The 25,019-nt window shown below is 38.6% G+C and overlaps 4 protein-coding genes across 6 annotated transcripts; 2 read left to right on the top strand and 2 right to left on the bottom strand.

Moving 5' to 3' along the window:
- Window positions 1-2,165: 2,165 nt before the first annotated feature.
- Window positions 2,166-18,206, bottom strand: LOC136250077 (PHD finger protein 3-like). Its single transcript, XM_066042237.1, has 15 exons — window positions 17,585-18,206; window positions 17,406-17,527; window positions 17,187-17,275; window positions 17,012-17,137; window positions 15,230-15,321; window positions 13,418-13,632; window positions 12,945-13,032; window positions 10,468-10,636; window positions 10,303-10,419; window positions 10,054-10,167; window positions 9,788-10,005; window positions 5,876-6,005; window positions 5,739-5,828; window positions 3,245-3,443; window positions 2,166-3,194 (listed from the first exon to the last, which is right to left on the bottom strand). The coding sequence occupies exons 1-15, from the start codon at window positions 18,154-18,156 to the stop codon at window positions 2,269-2,271; spliced, it is 3,267 nt and encodes a 1,088-aa protein (XP_065898309.1). The 5' UTR covers window positions 18,157-18,206; the 3' UTR covers window positions 2,166-2,268.
- LOC136250080 (tRNA (guanine(10)-N2)-methyltransferase homolog) lies at window positions 17,969-20,260 on the top strand. 2 transcript variants are annotated; one of them, XM_066042240.1, is made up of 13 exons: window positions 17,974-18,305; window positions 18,352-18,420; window positions 18,490-18,563; window positions 18,610-18,691; window positions 18,812-18,898; window positions 18,948-19,082; window positions 19,132-19,245; window positions 19,292-19,415; window positions 19,464-19,502; window positions 19,548-19,679; window positions 19,730-19,805; window positions 19,849-19,980; window positions 20,040-20,260. In XM_066042240.1, exons 1-13 carry the CDS (start codon window positions 18,252-18,254, stop codon window positions 20,215-20,217), a joined length of 1,296 nt encoding a protein of 431 aa, XP_065898312.1. In that variant the 5' UTR covers window positions 17,974-18,251; the 3' UTR covers window positions 20,218-20,260. The 2 variants fall into 2 exon arrangements, with proteins under 2 accessions (XP_065898311.1, XP_065898312.1); XM_066042239.1 differs by having other exon boundaries at window positions 17,969-18,305; window positions 19,464-19,679.
- On the bottom strand, window positions 20,190-21,413 carry LOC136250082 (33 kDa inner dynein arm light chain, axonemal-like). Of its 2 annotated transcripts, XM_066042243.1 has the most exons (7): window positions 21,256-21,413; window positions 21,056-21,207; window positions 20,929-21,010; window positions 20,784-20,871; window positions 20,676-20,733; window positions 20,470-20,632; window positions 20,190-20,419 (listed from the first exon to the last, which is right to left on the bottom strand). In XM_066042243.1, the coding sequence occupies exons 1-7, from the start codon at window positions 21,355-21,357 to the stop codon at window positions 20,258-20,260; spliced, it is 807 nt and encodes a 268-aa protein (XP_065898315.1). In that variant the 5' UTR covers window positions 21,358-21,413; the 3' UTR covers window positions 20,190-20,257. The 2 variants fall into 2 exon arrangements, with proteins under 2 accessions (XP_065898315.1, XP_065898314.1); XM_066042242.1 differs by having other exon boundaries at window positions 21,056-21,411.
- LOC136250081 (ER membrane protein complex subunit 2-like) lies at window positions 21,386-24,685 on the top strand. Its single transcript, XM_066042241.1, has 9 exons — window positions 21,386-21,580; window positions 21,629-21,693; window positions 21,750-21,835; window positions 21,878-22,021; window positions 22,067-22,126; window positions 22,171-22,252; window positions 24,257-24,367; window positions 24,419-24,508; window positions 24,561-24,685. The coding sequence occupies exons 1-9, from the start codon at window positions 21,424-21,426 to the stop codon at window positions 24,627-24,629; spliced, it is 864 nt and encodes a 287-aa protein (XP_065898313.1). The 5' UTR covers window positions 21,386-21,423; the 3' UTR covers window positions 24,630-24,685.
- The last annotated feature ends 334 nt before the right edge of the window (window positions 24,686-25,019 follow it).

The raw sequence follows: 25,019 nt of genomic DNA, 5'->3' as shown, positions 1-25,019 counted from the left end.
TTGGACTATTATACTCTTCTAGCTTGTGGCAGTCTCAGTATGTATAGGCATGCAGTAATTGAAAATGATTTAAAGACTAGTAATGCAGGGGGACTGGGGCTTTGGGGGCTGAAGCCCCCCTTCACTTTTAGACTTTACTTGATTAATATGCTGAAGATTGTAATGAAATTTGTCTTAGCATAGTTATAATGATTACTACAATAGTGCAAATACCTCATTAAATCCACCTTATAAACTGTATTTGTGCTAAAGGTTATACAACTGGGATCAGCATTGGAGGTGCATAGTCTCGCGTTGCCAGACCCTAATTCTCCGCACGGCGCTTATCGATTGGAAATTATAAGCGCCTGCTCCGAAGCAGGCGCTTATAATTTCCAATCGATAAGCGCCGTGCGGAGAATTAGGGTCTGGCAACGCGAGACTATGCACCTCCAATGCTGATCCCAGTTGTATAACCTTTAGCACAAATACAGTTTATAATACAGTTTACAAATACGTTTACAAATAAGTTTACAAATACAGTTTATAGGAGGTGCACAAGATCAAGATACTCTAATAAAGCAGTCACCTAGCGACTCTAATAGAACATTCAGCAGATACATAATAGTTGGTTTTGCTATGGAATTTTTCCATATCTGTCTGCACCTAAAGATGTGCCTATACATACAATGAAGTGCATTAGTCTATTTAAATAATAACTGATTCATCTATATATACTTATGCAGGGGCGGAGAACAGCACCCAAAAGTGGGGGGGCAAGTCATGTAGGTTGGCTGTAAGTTACAAAATCATTAAATGTACCTTAGTGTGCTTTGCACTCTAGCATGCAAAACATGCCAATACTAAGGGGTCTGGGGGGCATGCCCCCACAGGAAAATTTTGAGATTTGGATGCTTTGAGATTGAGCATTTTCAGTGGAACATGTGTACTTGAATAGGATACTGCTATGCAATGGCCATCATTGAGACACTGTACAATTAGATACATCAGTAAATGAAGGCATTTCAGATAGACTCATGCTGTTGTTGATTATATACATATAGATATAAGTGTTAGTGAAGACATGTTGAATTAATTGCATATAGCAGGGCAAACTAATGATTCTGCTGAATGTTCTATTAGAGAAGTTAGGTGACTGCTCTATTAGAGCATATCGATCTCGTGCACTCCCAGTATTGATTCATGCAGTGTTCCATGTTTGCATAACCTTTAGCACAAATCCCAGTAAATAAAGGTAAAGTAAGTTGGCTAATGACTAAAATAGTTGCTTTACTTTGGCAACTGGGCATTGGAAAAAGTGAGGGGGCACTGCCCCTCCACTTGTAAAAGTGTGTGGGGAGGGGGGGCAGTTGCTCCCTCTATTTCTCCTCCCCTGTACTTATGCCAATATATAAGTATACACATGCCACTGAAAATGCTCAGATTAAATGTTGTATCATTCAAATTTCAGTTTCAATCTCTAACATGCACCTGTTGTTGTGCAATTGTGAGAGGGTGTTGGTTGTGTTCATTAACAAATGCTGCAGAGCTTATACCTTATCTACACCTAAGGGAAGTATATAAAATATTTATATAGGCAAATAGTTATAAGCATTTGTATGTGGAAATGTCTCCAAATTGCAGTACCTATTTTCCTGGGGGGCATGCCCCCAGACCCCCTAGTTCCAGCATGCTGGGAGGTATGTTTTGCACAACTTCACATGAGAAATTAGTACTTTGACTTAACCCCCCCTTTGTAAATTCTAAATCCACCCCTGTAATGGTAATTTTCCCATGTATGTTCACATTATACGTGCACAGCAAAACTTGTGTGACTTGTCTTTAATCCATCATGACACCATTTAGTGCATGAACTATGTAGCTAGTTTGAATTCAGCGCTTAGTTCATAGGCATATTATTAGCTATGTCCTTGCAGCCATGCAGCATGTAGTCTGAATTTATGACCAGATTTTGGAAAACCAGTCATGCTTGAAATACATAGAATTCCACATTTATATGTCACCACTAAAGCAGTCTGATGAATTTTTGGGAAAAAGAATTACGCAGCACCATAATGCAATGATAGCCAAAATTGTATAATTGTTTACAATTTGCCAACCTAACTTTAGGCATCAAAAACAAAATAGTCAGCTACTTATGGTGGTACATATATTTCACTAATTGCTGCAGATAAAAATATTAATAGATGATGATAGTATAGATTTGGTTATATGTTATTGTAGTGTAGAGAAAAACAACAGAACAGAATGGCATGAAAATAATAGCAGTCATCTTCCATTTGGTGACCATTTGCCTTTGTAAGGAGACCAGCGTCTTCTTGGTTCCTGGTAACCATGGTGATCAAATTGTGATGGATCACCAGATCCATATAAGGGTTGGTGGGGGTGTACATCTGGGTTACCATAGAAACCAGATACAGGTTGTTGATTCACTACTGATGAGGCTGTTGTTGTCATAGTTATTGTGGCAACTGGTACAGCTACATTAGGAGGCAGAGTTTCATGGAAGACATAAGCACTTTTAGTAGTGTTCTCATCCTCCTCCACCTTCTGTACTGGTGGAGGAGGAGGTTCTTCAATAGGAGATGGCTCCTCTTGTTTGACCGTAGGCATTGTTGCAATACTTTCCTTGACTGTTTCAATGAGACTCTGTAGTCGAGACATTGTGTTGGGAGACAATGCTGGAGCAATAATAGTGTCTGTAGTAGTGAGGGTAGTTGTGGTATTTAAAGTATCTGTGTTGTTAGTAGCTATTGCTGTTGGTTTTTCCACGTTATCTGAAGGGCTATATGCTTCATCATCACTGCCAACATTGCTGGTGGATTCTTTAGCACCATCACTTAATTCTTCACTGTTCAACCCAATGCTGTTTAGTCCAGCACTGCTCAGTACATCATTGTTTAGTCCAGCACTGAAGTGTGTTATGTTAGTAGATGGTATCTGATCTGCTAGGATGGGAGTGGTGGATGATGGTTTCCTTGGTGATTCAGGACCATTTTCAGGTGGGGTAACACTGCCAATACCCACTTCCATTTTTGGCTTCTTGTGCTGTTGGTGTGTGTGATCATGAGGGTGACTTGTATGGTGTGTTCTCTTGTGTCTATGGTGATGTCTTGACCTGCTACTGCTGCCTAGTGCCTTATTGTGTACGATCACCCCTAGCAACACATCTTCTCGCTGTCCAGCTGATAACCCTGTGGTATTATATAACAAACACTATTATGTTACCAAGACAACAACTAACTTTTCTTAGTCTCAGCAGGGAGGTATTTGGGTATGGGTGCTCCTGAGATTAATGGAACAAGGTAGAAATCTTTGATTTCACGGACACCAAGGGCAACCACGCCACAACGGTCTCGGCCAACCAAATAGTCAAGTAGAGCGATGTAACTAGCTTGATCTTCTGCTTCTTTGACTGACTCAAAACAAATCACAGATATGTCCTATAAAATCATGTACGTTAGTTTATAACGCACACAGGTATCACAACATAAAATAACTAAGAGCGGCATACTCAGTGAATTGTAAACTTTGTGATAAAAGCATGAAATTTTACACATAGTTATTACTCCTCATGACATGAAATTTGAGAGGTGGAACCATTGCAGATTTGACCTTTGGTGTCCTTTTCCAAAAATAGTGACCTTTGTCTATACATCACCCATGCAACACCCAATTTGTTCAAACCAGGAAGATCTTTATCCAAGAAACAAGTTGATACTCATTGCAAGTTCATAGCTTATTCCATTCCAAAGTTATGGCCATTTATATGAGCTACAAAATCATGCAACCAGAGAGAGGAAAGAAATCCAGGGGTAAGGCCCAGGGGGTACATACCTTCTTCCTTTGAGGTAATCCAACAAAGGTAATTACTATGCTATCATCAGTTTGAACCCAAAATCTGGGGTTGTTTATGGCGTTTATAATTTGCGTCAAATCTGAATGTAACATTTATAATTTGCATCAATCATAATATCTGATGTATAAAAAGTAAAGGCCACATGCTACATTCAGTCAAGGTTGCTGTAAAACCTTTTCCATTTTAAAGCTATGGAAAAAGGTTTTAGCAGCAACCAGCGGTGGAGGAAGTAGTTGATATGAGGGGGGGCTGGGCTGACCCAGACTTATTTCTATAGTTAGGTAAGGTGAGACCAAAAAAAAAAAAAAAAAAAAAGAAGGTCACAACCAACTGACAAGAGCTTTCCACCTCACCAGCTACCATTTCTAGCTGATAAACTACATAAAAATCCTTACATAGCTCGCTACACACTGACTACTTTATTAGAGTGACTGCTCTATTAGAGTATCTCGATCTTTATCACAGTTTTCAGCCCCACTCCAAGAAAGATAATTTCGGTGTGATATCATTCTGAGGGGGGCTTTAGCCCCCTAGCCCCCCCCCCCCTTCCGCCACCTATGGCAGCAACAACGACTTTGGTATCTGGAACTGATGTGCACGCACATTTAGACCATGCCAATTTGTGAACTGACTATAGAAAGGATTATCATCCCAAACACCTACATCTTGTACCCTGGTCCCATGAAATTGCATAATTTTCATTTAAGATTTAAGAAAAAGACATTGGGAGAGCACTGGACAATTTATGTCTTTTCAATTCAATACAGTCTCTGTTCAGCAAATGTGTTCCATTTTGCTAATAATAAGTCTTACAACCTCAAATAAATATTTTCCAGAGCTTTACAGCAATCTTGATCAAAAGTAGCATGTAGTCTTCACAATAACAGAAACTTTAGAAACAATACTATTAAAGAAACAAATTTATAGCCGTAAACAACCTCAGATTTTGGGTTTAAACGGATGACAGAACAATAATGACAATGACTTTCGTTGAATTACCTCAAAAGAGGAGGGTAAATACCCTTACGCCTTACCCCTGGATTTCTTTCTACTCTCTGGTTGTATTAGTTCCCTGTATACAACACATAAATGATTAGCTAAATTATTATAATGGAGCTCTGGCCAGTCTGGGATTGGCTGTGTGTGGCTATACAGCACCATGGTGTTGAATAAAGACCTGTGCTGTAAATGTGCTTTCATTTTAACCAGTTTTGAGACCTGAATGGCCCATAACTTGGCCTATTTCATCCCTACGCCTTCCTTTTCAATTTTTTAAACAGCCTCTTGTCCTCCTTCCGGGCCCCCGCATCTCTCCCTTTTTGGAGCTCACCTGATACATAGGTTTTAAAACTATCTAAAATGGCAGGAAACTTAGCTGCTGGCTACGTATACTTGCACAGTGGATGCTCTGAAAGGTAAGGAATTGGTATAAAACGTGTGAAAATTTGGTACACATAGCTTTAACCATTAGTGAGTTACAATACACTAAATAGTTAAAACCAGCATTTCTCAATACTTTTAAACAGGTGATAAGACTAGTTTTCCCAGATTGGGTCACATATGTGTTTGTAGCTCATATAAATGGCCATAACTCTGAAACGGAATATGTAACTTGTTTCTTGGATAAAGATCTTCAATTTGAAACCCTGATTTGAACAAACTGAGTGCTGTATGGGTGATATATAGACAAAGGTTACTATTTTGGACATAAAACAAGCTATAAAAGACACCAAAGGGTCAACTCTGTGATGGCTCCACCTCTCAAATTTCATGTCATGAGGTGTAATAACTATGTGGAAAATTTCATGCTTTTATCACAAAGTGCACAATTCACCCCATTTTTCTGAGTATGCTCCTCTTCTCCCTAAAGAATACTCACTCGGGTACTTGACAATTGTAATTTGTTTAAGTACTCCCACACATCATTAAATCGGATCCTTCCTTCAACATTCAACATGTCAGGAAGCACCTACATAGCAAAAACATGAACTACAGAGAATCTAAATTAAAGCACACCTCCAACATGTGATCTGCTGCCCCAGATAGGCTCCGGGCCGTGGCCACAAACTTAGTGAAGGTTGGCATAGAGATTAAACCTTTCCACTTGGGGGAAACAGACAGTGGCTTACTACTGAATTCCTCCTGCCTGTTTTCAAAGTAACATGACATCAACAACATGCAACATAATATATGTGACCATCTCAGCATAAACCCTCAGTTCACACAATTTCTGAATAGTCTCAGTTATATCTTAAGTGTCCAAGAAATGGGTTTCCAAAACAGTTCAGCCTAATAGGGTGAGTTTTTGGAATTATCATACAGTACGATAGTACTGCATAGTAAAGGTTGGTAAGAAATCATATGGTTTCGTGGATTTTCACATCTTAAAAAATGGTCTTGCAATAAGTTTCAACCGAAAAAAACCACCCGGAATGCAATAGTACTGTTATAATGATGCTGTACTTCGGGTAAACAAAGCAAAAAGTCAAATGTTTCGATGTACAATGAGTTTTTTAAAATTTTGAAATTCACCTACATTTCGTCTGCCAGCCTGCCTGCTGTAAGACCCGGTAGCGCTAGGTGTACGGCTCCAGAAATTTCAGACAGTCAAGGTAATGACAGCGGATTCACAAATCTGTTGTTTCGATTACTGCACCATGCTGTTTACTTTCATCATTCATCCGCTTCTTTGTTCTTCTCGAAGGATAATTAATAGTTGCGGCGTGCCACAACCCTAACATAAGTGTGAATACGTGTGCGTAAGATGAGGATGAACAGGTGTAGTACCCAAGGAGTTGTCCCTAGCATTTATTAACGCTGGGTAGTCATAGTCTTAATTATCAGTTTAGCTTTTTTTTTGTGAGGTAGCTAGCTAATAATGTTTTTGAGGGACGGATCCACCTCGGGATCCAGACTTCTAAAAGCAAGGGTTCCACTCTTGTAACGGTCGACTCTCCAGCGATGCTTTACTGTAAAATCATCAACATTTAGGCCATTAGAAATGCAGCTGAAGCCTTAAACAGTTGCTGTAATAGCTTTAAGACTAGTGCTGTACACCTACAAATTTTTTGTCACCAGTTAATTGCCTACCAATAATTGGCAATAACCAATTAATTGGTTTGTTTGTATATTGGCAGACATAATACAACTCAACAAGCCTGCTGCAAGGTTTAGGGTGGTACCAAAGTGACCATCAACATCCTGTCTTGCAATAACAGTTATTACAATCACATATTTACACATGCTTTGAGTTTATATGTTATGATGTTAACACTTATCAGCAGGGGTAATTTTATGGTTTACCAAGTGGGTGGGTAATAACCAGTTTAAAGGTTTCTTCACAGGTTACCGTACACAAGGAAATTTTGTGGTCAAAAAAATTTGACGAATTTGACGAATCGGTTTAATTCGTCAAATTTAAATTCGTCAAATGTTTATAAGCGCCCTTAAAAGTACAGGTTTTGCCTACAATTTCTTGATTTTCGTCAACATTTTATTCATCAAATCTGCCGAAGTCTGAATTCGTCAAATTTTTTTGATATCAAAATTTCCTAGCGTATGGTATTGGCTGACCTAGACAAAATAACGGGTTAATTGCACACTAGTGTACAGCACTATTTAAGACAAAACGACAATTATTTTTAGAGGCGCTTATAGCTTACGAAGTTAAAAAGATACTGTACACAAGGGCGCTTATAAACATTTGATGAATTTAAATTTGACAAATTAACCAATTCGTCAAAGTTTTTTGACATTAAAATTTCCTTGTGTACGGTAGCTGCTTCAAGCGATATTTATACCGTATAACCGAGGTGTAATGTTGCTAAAAATAAAATTTTTGCAGATTTGCAAACACTCACAAAATGTATTAGACTATATGGAGGTCAAAATAGTTCAAGGCTAAAATTTTCGCTGATAGCTAACACGCAAAACTGCGAAATCAGTGAAAATTTCCCCCTCGAAATATTTCGACTATACAAAAAGAGTATAGCTAGAAAAAAAGTAAACAAACTAGTTATTTAAAAAATTAAAAATTTCACGGGGTTGATATAACATACATGCTACAAAAAGTAAGGAAACAAACTCAAAAATGTTACAACTGAAATGAGAAATGATCCAGTAGTAAAAAGTAAGGAAACAAGATTAGACGACTACTTGCTAAAATGAGACACACTTTAATCCCTATTTTTGGCTAATTTGATGGTCTCATTTCAAGATGCTAGCCAAAAGTAGGGATTAAAGTGTGTCTCATTTTAGCAAGTAGTTGTCTAATCTCGTTTCCTTACTTTTTACTGCTGGATCATTTCTCATTTCAGCTGTAACATTTTTGAGCTTGTTTCCTTACTTTTTGTAGCGTGTATCATGAACCATGATAGTGGGTTCATAAGAGGGATCGCCCATGTTTTTTTTGCAAAAATCCTAATAGAACGCTCACCTAAAAACCACCTTGAAAAGCATCCTTCAATTCAAAACAACCCTCTGGTGGTTCTTTGCAATGAGTATAGGTCCACTAGTAAGTATCAAGTGAAAAGAAAACAGTATGTGCATTTCAGACAACACTGAAATTTGCCAATTTGTTCATATTATTATTATTATTCATAATATTATTATTCTTTCACAGGCATAGCAAAGTTTACAAGGAGAATCCTGGGATAAAAAGTAGCAAGGCTTGCTGAATGGATCATTGTGCGTGTCCATAACCTATTTTTGATTTCGTTTTCAGATTGAAACAGCCCAAACTGGGCCGTCTCTTCTTGCCAAAGCGCTATTATGCTCGAGAAGCCATACAAGATCATGCTCAGAGTTGCGTTTTTTGGTGTGCGCTACTTGTGGCTAATAGAATTATAGGCCAGGAAGCTTAATCTGGGCTGATGACTTTGTTGCAAGGTGGTTTTTTCGCTCCATGATTATTGTACGTGGGTGGGTTATCCAGATTAAATACTCTAATAGAGCAGTCACTTAAATACTCTAATAATGCAGTCAAGTGTATAATTACAATCCTTGCACTGAATTTGACAGCTATTAAAGGCACCAGTAATGTAAATTGTAGCTCATATTAGGAGACTCTCAGTCTGTATGCACATTGCAATTTGATCAGTTTCATGTGTGTACTGAAATGTTGACAGTGTTACTATGCAGAATGCAAAATTACACTATTCACAACAGTCTTTATTATCAATAGAAGAAATCTCATAATCCATTACTGGATTGATTAAAAAGTACACAAACTAGATGAATTAAAAATTGGAAATTTTAAAATGGGAATAGGGATTGCTGAAAAAAGCCACAAAACAAGAAGGGATCGCTGGGGTGGTAATGTAAACCACAAATCCCTATTTTGACTCACTTCAAAATGACAGAGCATGTAACTAAAGATTTATGACAGAGTCAAAATAGGGATTTGTGGTTTACATTACCACCCTAGCGATCCCTTCTTGTTTTGTGGCTATTTTCAGCGATCCCTATTCCCATTTTAAAATTTCCAAGTTTTAATTCATCTAGTATTATATCAACCCCTACTCCTTTTGAAATTTTTAATTTTTTAAAATAACCAGTAGTAATAGACATTGATCTATACAGCGACTACAACTACGTAAATTTGTAGCCATTACTTTCATTTAAATCGGCCTACTAAATTGGGATTCGGCTTAAATGTTCACCATAACTTGTCAAGGTACATAGTCTTAGCTCAGTATTTGCTCACACAAAAAAGTATGAAGGTGTTTCAAATGAAGAAATGATACTGCATTGTAAACAAAATGCTCAGCCCTTTAGGAAATTTGAGACTTGCTTTTTCTGAATAATGGTTCAATTAACACTTGCATACTTTTCTTAATAGAATGCGTAATTTCACCTACTTTATAAATTTTAATTTACACGTGAGCAAATTATGCAGGTAATTGTTGAGACAGTCACATATTATAGTACCTTTCTGGTTTATCAACTTCCATTGGAGCCAATTCTTTGACAACAGTAGCCTTCACAGGGACAGTTGAGGGGGTTACTAGTTTTCCTTGACAAATGTCACAATGAGCGTCAAATGTGTGTGAACCATGTTGAAATGTAGTGTTTGGTAAGCCTGGTGATGTTACTGTTGATAATGGACTAACTACAGGAGCGGCCTGAGGGCGTTCACTGGACAATGCCTATATAAGGAGAAGATCATGTGATACAAGGACAAATCCCGTGATCACTTGTTCTTTCTCAGTTGCCTCAATCTCAATTTCTCCTTTATATGTGATCTTCCTCTTTGTTGAGCTGCTGTCTCTATTGATCTCTTCTTCTCTCTCCTTTACCTTCTCCAAATGCTAAACAAATGAGCCCAGATTACATCTTATATCAATACTATATGACTACAACAAACTACCTCTATCATTTAACAGCTACTTTTCCCTTTACCTAATGAATCCTATCATCCCTCAAATACATAGTAATAGTTTTACCTTCTTAATTTCTTGTTGTCTCCACTGCCTCAGTTCCTCTGAGGCTAATTGCTCTGAAGTTAATGTGACTAACTTGTCAGTCTGCAGTTCTCCACGTACGACCTTCTGAAACAATCCCTACACCAGACAACTACAATAAACCCTTTTCTATGCATTGCTGTTTACCTGGTTCTTAGGATCCCGCAGGTTGAAGAGGAGACTGCGATATTTTGTCTTGTATTTTGTGGTGATGTCATTGTGAAGAGCATACAAGGCTTCCTCAACTTGACTGGCTAGTTTTTCCACTTGATCCTTTGAAGTGATGTTCTTGATGTCATCGGCTGCAGTTTCACACCTACAAGGGGATCACATGATCAATACATAATGTGCGATATATGGGGGCACACACATGCATCACAGTATACATACACATCACAAACAACACAGCAGAACACTACAGGACACTCATGCATACAGCTGATCACTATACCAACATGTATGGGGCATATACTGTATGAAGAGAAGGCCCATGTACTTTAAACATGGAGCAGTCATACAATCTAAAATGTGCTCACTTAATATTATGCTGTTGTAAACAATCCACACAAAAACAGCCAAACTGTGAAAAAGTGGTGTGGCCTTAAAAAGCCTGGGTGAAAAAAGTTGTGAAATCAAAGGTGGTGGCTAAGAAATGGCTGCAATGATGTTACAGGTTTTTGCAATTGAATTCGGCGACTTTGCAATTGAATTTGTCCCGTTTGCAATTGAGTTCGTCGCTTTTGCAATTGAATTCGTCCCGTTTGCAATTGAATTCGTCCCGTTTGCAATTGAATTCGTCGGTTTTGCAATTGAATTCGTCCCGTTTGCAATTGAATTCGTTGCTTTTGCAATTGAATTCGTCGCTTTTGCAGTTAAATTCGTCCATAACAAGAATGGCAGCTGGAGCAAACATGAAAACATGATGTAGCAGCTGCTACAAGAACTTGTTCAAGTACAACTGTAGTAAACAACTCTTTATAAGGCAATAATTCTTCCTATACAACCTCTCCAACAACATTCCAAATTCTACTACGCCATTCGCGATGGGTGTGGTCACTCGCGAGCAAGTTAATTAACTTGTCAGACAGCTATCAACTTCGCATACTACCAGCTTCAATTACCTTCTAGTGTCTCAAGTGTAACTCTCCAAGGCATAAATAGTTCATCTCTTAATGAACGGGTTGGCTTCTTGGAGCCGTTTTGTTTATGACGAATTGTAATGCAAACGCGACGAATTCTATTGCAAAACCGACTAATTCAACTGCAAAAGCGACGAAATCAATTGCAAAACCGACGAATTCAATTGCAAACGGGACGAATTCAATTGCAATACCGACGAATTCAATTGCAAACGGGACGAATTCAATTGCAAAGGCGACGAATTCAATTGCAAAAACCTGTAATGCTAATGAATTTTAACAATGCACAAAGCCATCATTAAATTTTTTTTAGCATTAACATCATTGCAGCCATTTCTTGACCGCCACCTTTGATTTCACAACTTTTTTCACCCAGGCTTTTACAGGCCGCACCACTTTTTCACAGCTTGGCTGTTTTTGTGTGGATTTCACTTCTTTTTGTACTTTATAAGGCCCCCAAAACCAGCCTATGGCTGACTTTGAGGTTTGTTTTTACTCACATTTCTTCTTTTCTATGTAGATACAATGATGATGACAATGACAATGATACAACAATGACAGACTTATAAATGTATTTCATTGCATGATTTAATTCAATATTTGATAATATTATTGTAATACTCTAATAGAGTCCACATTTTTTTTGAGGACTTCTAATAGAACATACATAGAATGTTCTAGAACAATCTAGTACTTCTATTGGTAGATCTATGAAATTACAAACGTTTGAATTTCAACTAGAAATTTCATTTATAAAGCAGAAATTAAGTAAGGTGATCAGCCAAGGTAGCAGTAGTTCAATGGTTAAGGATGCAGGTGTCAGGTATGGAGGTCTCTGGTTCGAACTCTGGTACGTTTTTTTTCCCCCCGACATTTTTTGCACACCTCTATTTGAGTATCTCGATCCCGCAATTTTGCACTTGCTTGGCTTTTACTTTATAACTTTGTCGCTGTAACTCTATTGCTATTCAAATTATCAAAAGGCACTGCTACGATGGAGCTATGCATGTATGAAAAAGCTGTTTTCTTTCTTCCTGTCAATATACTCACGGTGTGATCGCCAGCTTTCTTGGCCGCATGACACACTACCATGTGTCTTGATTACACACCCATAATAGTTAATTTAACCTTTGAATTCCAAATAACATAATTTTGAGAACAGAAGAATGCATTACAAGCAGAGCACTAGCATTCTGTTTCCCTATAATGAGATATATTTAAATGCTGTACAATCACACATTATGTGGTGGTGGTAGTTTGTTTTCTAAGCAACATGATGGAGGATACATTTGCTAGATGCATACCATTTCATGGCAAGTAATACGGTAATGGTGGTAGTGAAATCTTTCCAGCATTTACAGTTACCAAGTTACGTGTATATGGAGGCTGGCGAGAAATTTGACATATCAAATTTGAAGGATTAATTAGCCAATAAACAGTTAAAGCGTGTGAGTTACATTAAACAACATAATTATACAGACTTACCGATGCCACAAAGCTTGTGCCAACAACTTCTTAGCATTTTCCCTGACTGAAACAGCATCTTTGGTGTGGCCAGCTACAGCTGCTGTTGCTACAGTGAATATGATGACTTGAAAACTGGACATGTGAGAAAAATAAAATAAAATGATGCTCATATGTTAAAGTTTGAAGAGAGAGAGAGAGAGAGAAAGAGTGTGTCACAAACACACTAATACATTCTGCAAACACACTGTGTGAAGCATTAAGTTTACTTTTGATCAAAATTCATACCTCTACTAGTGATAGGGAACTGTCAATATGTGAGGTAAAGTCTTATTCTAAGAACAGACCAAGGTAATAACACAGTGTGACCAAGGTGATAACACAACAGACCAAGGTGATAAAACAGTGTATTTGTACAGGCTATACTGACAATAAACACACTCCCACTTTTTAGTTGTTAGTATGAATTCTTGCACCCTATCACACTTCCTCACCATCTGCTGTCTTCTCCCTGCTAGTGCTGCTTGGTTTCCGTGATGGTAAGTGGATTTGATACAAGCGGTGGGATTGTAGCCAATCAAAAAGCTCACTTCTCTTGGGAGCAGCTCCACCTACCATGACCCTGCCAGATGATTTGTCCACAACAGTCACGCCTTCTTGTTCAGACACACCCCTCAGAGTTAGCACATCCAAGGCGGTCTTCACATGTCTGCAGAACAAGGGTCAGTCTACTAGATGTCTTGTGTTAGTTGCCAGTATACTGTATAGTAGGGATCCCCCCATAAAAAAATGCTGCCACCAAAAATCATCATAGAATAATATGCACGATGAAAAAAGCACCTTTACAAAAGTTTACATACCATTTAAGTACTTAATGATCTAGCTGCACTTAGAGCGATAGATCATATCAACCATGCCCCTTATATTGGTAGCATGATTAAAAGCAAGGTATGACGACCATGCCCCTTCAAAAAAGATATTCTATTAAAAAGCAGTCAAGCCATGTACAATATTTAGAACAGTCACGTGTATATCATAACTATATGCTATAACAAAAAACTAGTCCTTTTAATGTAAATTAAAAATCAAATTGGGTGAAAAATGTAAATTGGTTGGAAGATAGATTAATTATCTAGGAGTGCCTTTTCGTGGTTTAAAAGGAATCAAGATAAGACCATGGAGATATAAAGCAATACCAAAGGTATGTAATGATTGTGCAATCAAATTTCGTAAATAAAAGAGCAATAGTTTTCATGCCTGCCAGGCAAACCACTCAAGGGAATGAGCTGAAAATCAGTATGTAGATGGATTAATCATCATACAAAGGCCTAACAATAGTATAGAAGAATTGGATTAAAAGCCACTGACTTATGATGCAAAATCCAACTATGTGTAGCAAGAGCATGATCGAGATACTCTATTTTAATAGTACAATCATCCTATTTGAGCATTCAGCAGCATTAGTTACAGTGTTCAGCTATGTAACAAGTTACCTTGTAGATGAGTTCAGCAATGCAACAAGCTAGAGTTCAGCTACAAACAAGTTATCCTATAGAGAGTTCAGCTACATACAAGTCACCCTGTGCAGAGTTCAGCTACAAACAAGTCAACCAAGTTCAGCCACATACAAACAAGTCAACTTGCAGATAATTCAGCCACAAACAAATCATTTTAGCTGCAAACAAGTCACTTAGTAGAGAGTTCAGCTACAGAGTTCATGTGATAATTTTCATACAGTAGTAACAACAATTTTTAAGCAAAAAATAGTTCAAATGTGAAATATTTTTCACAAACAAAAAGCCTGCTCTGGATGCCTTCCTCCTTTTAGCGGTAAAAAGAAAAGATTGGTAAAAAGAAGCCCTAAAGCCAGCCATTTACTGGCTTTGGGATATACAATTGCAAAAAGAAGTGATGTTTATACCAAAACAGCCAAGCTGTTAAAAAAAGCCATGGTGAAGAATATGTGAAATCAAAGGTGGCCTCCAAGGCAACACTGAATTGTCGTAATTAATATTTTTGCCATTAACCTACCATCACAGCCATTTCTTGACCGCCATTTTTGATTCACATTTTTTTCACCAAGGATTTTATCGGGGCTGCACTCCATTTTTACAGCTTGGCTGTTTTGACTTTCATGAGGGAATCCCTCAACCTTGCTCACACAGTGACAGTGTACACTACACAATAACACGTGCACACACACACACACACACACACACACACACACACACACACACACACACACACACACACACACACACACACACACACACTACAAATGATAGTACTCTCACATACATACTCACTTATGGATACAGTCTTTACTACACAACACAGCAGGTGGCTCCACTGTACCATGACACTGCACACACCTTGCTCTACCTCCTCCTCCTGAAAGCTGAGACACATCACACTAATACTCAACAGTATTACTATCATATTATATTACATTATCACCACAAGACTTGACTATTTCTGACCATGGAGAAACTAAATGAAACCAAATACTTGAATTGCTAGTACAATTCCACAGCCTTGGGTTTGAACAGGAGCATTATTAGATGTGAATGTTGTTGCATTTTTGACCAGTCAACCTGACAGTTTTGTTAATGCAATGATCAGGAGTTATGTAATAGTGTGGTATCTCACTTTAAAATTATTTGGATAGCCAATAAACCTACAAACCATATAACATTTCACAACAAACAAACATAATAATAATAATAATATAACAGCTAAACTAATAAGAACTGTGCACCCAACTTTTTTTTATTTGGAACGAATACAAATCCCACACTAGTGATAAAAAATCCTACAGTATCATGGTAAGCGTGTTGTGAGCGATCCTACCAGTGAATCTATAAGCTGCGTGAATCATAGTGTCTAGCTAAATGGACTGAGCAGAGGACAGAGCTGAAAAATACAAGGAGTACATCATAAATTGGAGCCACTTGAGCTAGTGCAATCTTCATCAGTATATCTGGCTGAGATGTTTTTCACTGTAGGTAGGAATTCCCAATTAACCACAGAAATTCTAAATTAACCATAGCTAAATGCTATACAATCCATTACATGCCTTACAAGGGGAAAGGAGATTTAGCGGAATGGTGGAATTGGCGGAAACAGCAGAATCGTGTTTACAGATTATGTACAGCCTCAGAACACCCACTACCATTTTAACAACTCACGGTTACATATATAAATACAGTTACATAGAACTCACCACGATTAAAGCGTATGGTCTTTGTAGTACCAATTTTCTGTCTTCTTGCAGCTTACAATCATCTGTGGCAATCAATTCTTAGACAGTAGTCTTATCTTGAGCCTCATCAATCATCATCACCTTCCAATTAGCACACTGTATTTTGAAGCACATGTTACTAGAAGCGCTTATAGCTAGGTACCAAACAGGTGATAAGATTATTCTAGAATGTTCTTTAACCTATGTGACTGATTACCACGTTTTGAATTGCAGAACAATTGGTGTTGAATGGTCAGGCTTAGTCTCACGTGGCCAGACTCTATTTTCTCGCGGTGATGTTTACAGATTTTCAAATATAAGTGCCTCCTTGAGTACCTATAAGGTGCTTCTAGTAACATGTGCTTCAAAATACGGTGTGTTGATGATCGACGAGGCTCGAGATAAGACTGCACTCTAAGAACTGATTGCCATGGATGATGTTTAAGCTGCAAGAAAACAAGAAAATCAGTGCTAAAAGGCCATGCGCAATTGTGGTGAGTTCTATGTAGCTGTATTATGTAAGTAGCAGTGAGCAGCTAACTGGTAGTAAGTGTTCTAAGGCTGTCCACAATCTGTAAACAACGTTTCCACCAATTCTACTGTTTCCGCCAAATCTTCTTTCCCTATTACAAGTGTCTAACCTGTTAAGTGTTACACTGACAAGAACACCCCCTCCCCCCTCCTGGGATTTCAGGAATTTACAAGACAGTGTATACTCCACATATCAATAGGCCTATGTGCATATGCCCAAACTTTGAAGTTCTTTTTATTTATGTGGGTTAGTATGAGGGGCTGTATGCAGCTGTCCGTAAATCCCTGCAATCCTTTATACATTACACAGACTAACTGTGCGTGGCTTTCTCTTGATGGGTGAAGTGGATTCATCAATTGATGGTCTCTTTGGCTTAATATCCACTATAGTCTGTCCCTTTGGAAGATTGTCTGGTACAAACAAGCCCCCAGGTGCTAATTCCTATGGATAAAACCATGTCATAACTTGGGCACCAAATACTGAACATCACCTCAAAATCCTTAGATTTGTTTGCTGCTCTCTTTTCCACACGCTCTGTCCGCATTTTACATCTTTCTTCCTTCTTGAAACGTTCTTTTTCTACAAGAGAATACACCTTCAAATGCCACAAACTGTTTACTACAATACACACACACACACACACACACACACACACACACACACACACACACACACACACACACACACACACACAAATATTTACACCTACCTGTACACAAATCACACACATAATCTTCTCCATATCGCTCCATACGTTTACCCTGTGCCACACTAATCCCCACACAATCTCCATGATACCACTCTTCACAATGATCACAACATATCATAAATCTAGTAATATAGGTGTACATGTGCAATAAATAAGATCACGTGCTCGTTAACGCATACCTGTCACCATGAGGCTTTCTACAAATACACCACAACTTGTCCGGGTCGTCTCCTTCACTATCGCTATCGTCCTCTTCGCTTGCTGATTTCTGTCCTCCATTACTTCCTTCTGAATATATTTCCTCGCTTCCACTTTCAGTATGTGGACGGCTGCTGGGTTGTTGTTGTTCTGTTTTAACTTGTGTATTTTCGTTAGCTGTCACGTTTGGCATATCAGCAGTAGCAGGTGCAGGCTCTATTTTAGAAACGCTCTGCAACCTGGCGCTTCGCCTTCGTGGCTCATTTTCGCTGGTTGGTTGCTGCGCACTATTTAGAGATACTTTTGAATCTGCTAATAATTCTGCCATGCTAGCAACGCTCGCTTGCTGGAGAAGACCAGCGCTAGTTAATTGAGTGTCTTGACCACCGCCAAAAGCTTCAAGCTCTTCATCGTCATCATCGCTTCGACCAAATATCTCAGCGAGTTCTGAAGAGCTAGATGGATGTGACGAACTAATACGCTCAGCTGGAACGGCTGGGAGATCCCAAGCTTTCGTCAGTTGCTCTCCGCAACCCTCCAACAAGTCACTCATTTTAACCTAATCTACAAACCAAACTGCATTCCAAAAAAATCGCATTCCCATTCTGCATAACTTATATTTAGGGTGCGCGTTTTATAAGAACCAGGATGGAACGATATTTAATTCACTTTGCTCAAGAGCATCCCTCATTTAGACTACAGGTGCAAATTATATTTTGAGTTAGTCTGTTTTATAATTGACTTCTAGGAGTTCCTGTCAGTTAGTGCACTACTTGGAGTGGAAATCAGCTCAAACTCCTTACACTATTCTGACCTGGTAATAATCACTGCTTAGATTCTAGACTATATGCTGTTATACCCACGTGGCAATCACATGCACACACAGAACCCATTCTTGGTAGTGGAGTTACCATCCAGAGATGTGGCTGTTGCTATTGCTAACAGATGTGTGCTAATCAAGTGAATATCTGATACAATCTAGCTGTAATGTTAGTCTGTGTTGTAGGACCATCCATAAGTTACTGGGAACAGGCACTAACTATGCTGAGCTGCAACAATCCATATCATCCCTGCCAGCTGTTGTAATGGTATGCTCATCCAGACCTTATTCCTCGTCTGTGGTGCTTATCAGCTAGAGATCACAGGCACCCCTGGAAGAGGAAGGGTCTGGTCTTCAGTAACTATTGAACTGTTATGGTTTGTTATAGGCTGAATATAGTTCTGGTAGTTTTAAGATTGTTGTGGATGGGTTTAATAAGAAATGTAGTGTAAGCAGACAGTCTGTAATCTTGGAGGTGAGTATACTACTGTTGTTAGCTAGTAATACTATTATATAATTCACAGAGGCTTTCATATCTACCACTTCATGGGAAGGTAGATCTGTCACATCCGGACCACACATTTCATGTACTGGAAGATTATGGTGGGGACAACAATAAAGCAGGGAGTGAACCTGAGAGAGTGTTCTTCACTGTATTGGTAAGGCAGTCTTATACACTAGGTCATCTGTAGCCTACCTTGTTGGCAGATAGCTCAGGGCCAACGTTCTCTACTCCAACAATACTCGGTGAAGAGTAGGGTATTTATTGGTAACACATCAATGGATGCTCAACTGGCATTCATCATGGCTAACCAAGCAAGGGTAGTGTATCTGTTAGTGTGTTGTGTAATTGTTACAGTTGTTACAGGTGACAAGAGGGCAGTTGGTGTGTGACCCTTTTGTTGGCACAGGAGGGATCCTTGTGGCTTGTGCACATTTTGGAGCTCATGTAGTCGGAGGAGACATTAATGGACAGCTACTACATGGAAGAGGTCACTTGTTATTATCCAGTTAAGTTGTTGTGATGTGTTGTAGTACAGGCCGACCATCCAGAGCAGGCACCAAGCAGAAATGGAGAGGTGGTAATCGTGCCCATTACATAATATCATGCCTGTATCGTACAGGTCCCAATGAAAGTGTACTAGCTAACTTGCTGCAGTATGGTTTAGAGAAGTGTTATGTTGATGTCTTAGTTAGTGATGCAGCTCATACAATATGGAGATCTGGTGATCTGTTTGATGCCATAATCACTGATCGTAAGTCAGCACTTATCATTAAAAAAATGTTTTGGATTAAATCATATTAGCACCTTATGGGATCAGGGAAGGGCCAAGGAAAGTCGGCAGCAAACGAGAAAATCCAAAACCTATTCTGGATGAACAGTGAGCTGGCAATTGTGAAAATGTAGATTACCTAAGATAACAGATTAGAAGATCACATTCCGTCAGTATGTCAGTACCAATTGTCAGATGTATACAATGATTTACTCCTATTTGCTGCTCGATTTCTTGTCCTACATGGAAGACTAGTCTATTGGCTGCCTATTGTTAAGGAGCAGTAAGTGTACAGCTATATGTATCAGTCCATGTGTATATTTTGTTTTGCATACACTGTAGGTTTGTAATTCCATCTCACCCTTGTCTCCAGCTAACCGCTACCAGTGAACAATTATTACGTCCCAGCATAGGCAGGCTGTTAGTGACTATGGTAAAAGTTAAACCTTATGTTAACCCAGAAGAATCAAGTCAGACTTCACACATTATCAATCACTTTAGAACTACTTATTTTAAATAACAAATACACTTTACAAAGCTATTCAATTTTTGTTACAGGTTTATTTCTTTGCTGGTGCTATGATCCCTTCAAGTTGTGCTTTCAATTGTTGGTTTGTTTTCTTTAAAGATTGTTGTTCCTCATTGTGTTTCTTCTCATCAAGGAGTCTTCTTTCTGCCTCTCTCTTTTCAATATTATCACATTTAGCTTTGAGGTCCATTACCTGTAAGTTACAAAGTGAAGGTAGTGTGAACTTGATGGTGTTGTATTTACTTGTTTTTCCAAGTCTTTCTTCTCGGCTTCTAAGTTCTTAATCAACTCCTCCATGTCGCTTTTACCTTGTTCTGCCATTAGAGCCTTCCTCATGCCAAATGCAACACTACTTTCATACAATGTCTGATAAGCTGATATAGTCATCCTTATCTCGTCACGTACTCTACAATATTATATAATCATCATTAATAATACAGCTTTATTACCTTAACAACAACAAGCCCCTCTCTGCACAGTTAATCGTAACTTGACGGATCAGTTCATCTACACGTGGGACATAACACAATACAACTTGATTATACGACAACACCTACCAAAACACTGGGAATACAGTTCTCGCCTAACAGGACAAATTCCAGTTTCTCTTGCTTGTCTTTGCTGAAGTCGCATGTCCAGTTGCTCCTGTATAGTATAAACTGTGCTTAATTGTGAGTGTATACATTGTTGCACAACCCATACCTGCAGGTTGGTTACTTCTAGTCTTGTTGCTGGTGTGCTAGAGACACACTGCATCCATAATTGTCCAGTTTCAGTCCATTCTCTACATCACAGTTGTCACAAAATGGTTTGATGAAACTCAGCTCACCTGGGAGGTAAAATTGCATTCAAAATTTCCTCGGTTTGTTGATTCTTCTGTTGGTCTACGGGAGGTAGTTTTCCCTTTGGAGGGGATGGGATAGGACCTCCACTACCAAGTGCTGCTACTGCAGGTTGTTGGTTTGCTTTTGGGGTCCTAGCCTGCGACGTGTTATCAATGAATAGCTTAGCACTTACAAGTAACCATACCTTCGCTCCTTTTTTGTCAGTGTTTTTACTAACCAATACCGGGTTCTCGTACTTCACCAAAGATGTTGTCGGTGGAATCATGCTGCCGCTGTTCGTTGTCATCTAACGTTGTTATGGAAACTTTGATGAGGCGCGGTTTATAGAATTAGGTGTGTATTAATTAGATAAATGGAAACGGTGCGGAACATCATTCCGTTTAGTGACTGGAAGTCAGCCAGAGATACTCTGAGGAAATGGAGGGAGGAAAGAAAGAGGAAAAGTGCTGACGTACTCAACTTAGGGTCCGTGCTACTTTCTGACCATGGTAGAAAATTAGGAGATGAAAGTAAGCTATTGATATAACTTGCCAACTGTAGTTTTAACATGTACTTAGTTTGGACGGTGTACGAACAAGTGTTGATAGCTGCTTTGGACTGTGGAGAGCTGGAGCAAGCCGATGTTAGTTTTTAATATGAACATTTACAAACTGGCTCACATCACTTAATTTCTTTTAGGAATACCTCCAGGTTCTTGAGAGGCAGTTTCCTAAAAGCCGACGTGTTTTGAAGCTTCAAGGAATGCTGCTTGAAGCAAGTGGAAGGTACAATAATTATTCTGTACAGTTTGTATCATGTGCTTGCAGCTATGACGAGGCTCTGACATTGTACGACACAGCACTTGAAGAAAACCAGAATAATGCAGAATTTCTCAAGAGGAAGATCGCTATCTGTAAAGCTAAAGGTCAAACAACGGATGCTATTAAACAGTTAACAACTTATCTTGAAACGTAATATAATATTGTGGTGAAAATGAGGTACAAGTCTTATTGCAGGTACATGAGTGATTATGAGGCTTGGATGGAGCTGGCTGATTTGTATATATCGCAAAACCAGTAAGGTGTTCCTTATTGTTTCATGCACTGATTTCTTTGTACAGATACAGCAAGGCTGCATTTTGTCTTGAAGAATTAATTCTATCTAATCCCCACCATCATCTGTATCACCAGCGACTGGCAGAAGTGAGTACCCCTCCTTTTTAGTTAGTCTCATAAAGAGTGCAATTGTATGCAAGAAAGTGTCTTTAACACGCATACGGTGTTAAGTTCACCTTTGATATATCAAAGAACTATCAAAGATGATCCTTACTTTTTGGCCTCTTGATCTGGTTGTAATGTCTTGAGGTATTCTAGGTACACCTAAAATGCCAAAAGTTGATGGTGTATATATACTCATCAAAATTTTACATTTGACCAATATGCAGTGACAATTAATTTAATAGCAACGGAGAGTAATTTTCATCACATTTTTAAACTTAACAATAGACCATGCTACTTGAGATATTCACTACTGCAACTTGCACTTGCGAATGTGCAGTTCAGTGCTGTCATTTTACTAATAGGCCAAATATTACTGCACTAGTGTGCATTAAAAATCACCATTTAACTTCATAATACTGTGATTAACCTGTAAGCTTGATAAAACAAATGCAAAAGTGTGTTTTGGATACATTGCGACATCATTGTTGTGTTTACAGAATACATGCATGGCAAGTCATATGTACCCAACTGTGATTATTTTACTGGGTTCATCCAAACACATTTAAGCCTAGGTAAAATAGTATCTTGAAGCTTGCCTGAAGCACGTCCTGAGTGTCCAGTGAACTCCGCTGTTTCTTAGTTTTTGTATTGATCCATTGATGCTCATGTAACAACAGACGTTTAACCGGAACAACTATATTGGTATACCGTATGTATGTAATATGTGGTGTCATGTGAGTAGTTAGCAACGAGTTTGTAGATGTTTGCAAGTGACTCTTTGGGTTTGTTTTGAGACATGAGCAAGCAGCACCGTTACACTTGTGTGAAATCCCAAATAAAGTTAATGGCTTCTGTTCAATGCCACTACATATGTGAAAATGGTCTGCAGAAATTAATACATATATTAAACAATACAGTCATACTGTTTAGTATGGTTCCCCCCTAAAGTGACATGCACTGCTAAAAAGGCAACGTCTAAAAACCATCATGGAAATATCATACGCAACGAAAATCATCTTTTAGAATAGTCTTACTCCATTATAGCATTAAAAACAAGAAAACACTTACAGGCATCCAGATATTGAATTTGAAAAAAATTTCCATATAGCTCGAAATTCATCTGACTGCCAGCCAGCCTGCCTCCCTCCCTGACCACAGTCGCAAGGATAGAGGCCAAACAAAGCAGTGCACGCGGCCACCATTTTACACCACAGCAACAAACTCACTGGTGGGATGTGCCTTTTGTAGTTCCGACGAATGTCTGCCTTCTGTGCCTTGCCATTCCTTTGATATTCAATTAAATGGTCATATTCTTCATGGAAACAATACCAAAGCGTTAATTTTCCCTATCAACACTGACACTTTCCTTGAAGGAGGGTATTTAGATTCCACAAAACTATTTGAGGCACTTAATGGACTGTAGTACTGTAGCTAAGCTGTACTTTTAAAGCAATTGCCATGCCCCCTTCAACAACCAGACTGCACCACAACAACGATCTAGCTCCGTAGGAAATCAAGGCAGTGTGCCACACCCATTAGCTTGATAGCAGAGTGGCGAGATTGAGACACTCTAATACAGCAGTCACAGCCACACCTATATTTCATAGCTATGCTCTAACATAAAGTTAACAAACTAATGCAATAAAAAAATATTTTAATGAAGTAGGGTTCCAGCGATAAAAACAGTGAAACAACAGATGATGGTTGCTACAAGGGAAAATCCCTAGCTACTTGGCATTGTAACAATGTATATGTACACATTAACTCATGGATGCAGTTACACATGATCTTGAAATTTAGCTCACTTGTAGCACTGTTTGACCCACTAAGAATGCAAGTAGCTAGGGATTTTCCCTCGTAGCTACCACCATATCTTGTTTCACTGCTTTTTATCACTGGAACCCTACTTAATTTTTAAATTAATTTTTTATTGCACTAGTATATATAGATCATTGCTGTATGGTATCATGAGCTGCAACATCACAGATCAGTTACACTCAGAAGACTACAGAGAGCTTGGAGTTAGCACAGCAACACTTTGCTCAAGCTATCAAACTCAACCCAAACAACATGAGAGCACTATATGGACATCATTTAGTAAGAGTCACTTGTTTATTGACCTCTAGTGTGTATTGTAGTGTTTAATAGACGTGCTGTGCTCTGACCAAATCAAAGACAAGGGACAGTAACACTCGATATAATGATTGGACAAGGTCATTAATTGTACAGCATTATCAGGTAGGGAGGAAACTGGGTGGGGATATGATTGATCATTTAATGATCTCCATAGCAACAAGCAGCAGTGGACAAGGTAGAACTTGTGCAGAAATCGTTAGAGAAAATATCAATTACTAAATGACAATATCATATTGTACAAATGGATTAGTCTAAATGTGAATGATTATGGAATTTTAACTAGTTGTGGTTCCTGCAGACTTCTGTGTAATATTGTCTTGCATATTGCCAGTGCAAACTTGTGGTGTGTTAAATACCTTAAGGCCACTTCAACTAAATTTCTTGTTTCTCGGGCCCGACCGACCCATAAAATTTGTAAATGAAATGTTTTTGTTCATTTTTAAAGATCACATGTTCGATCAGGTGAGTTTGTGGCGTCGATATATTGTTGGCTATCCATATCTGCTTTGTGTGGGGCGAGCTTGGTTATTACAAGAAGAGTTGTAAAAGCAGACTATGGATGTGCTAGCCATAGCTAATAGTTTGTTATAAAATGACGTAGTGACACGTGTTG

This window comes from Dysidea avara, chromosome 3 (genome assembly GCF_963678975.1).
Source record: "Dysidea avara chromosome 3, odDysAvar1.4, whole genome shotgun sequence".
Taxonomy (NCBI): Eukaryota; Metazoa; Porifera; class Demospongiae; order Dictyoceratida; family Dysideidae; genus Dysidea; species Dysidea avara.
This window is presented reverse-complemented; position numbering and strand designations above follow the sequence as displayed.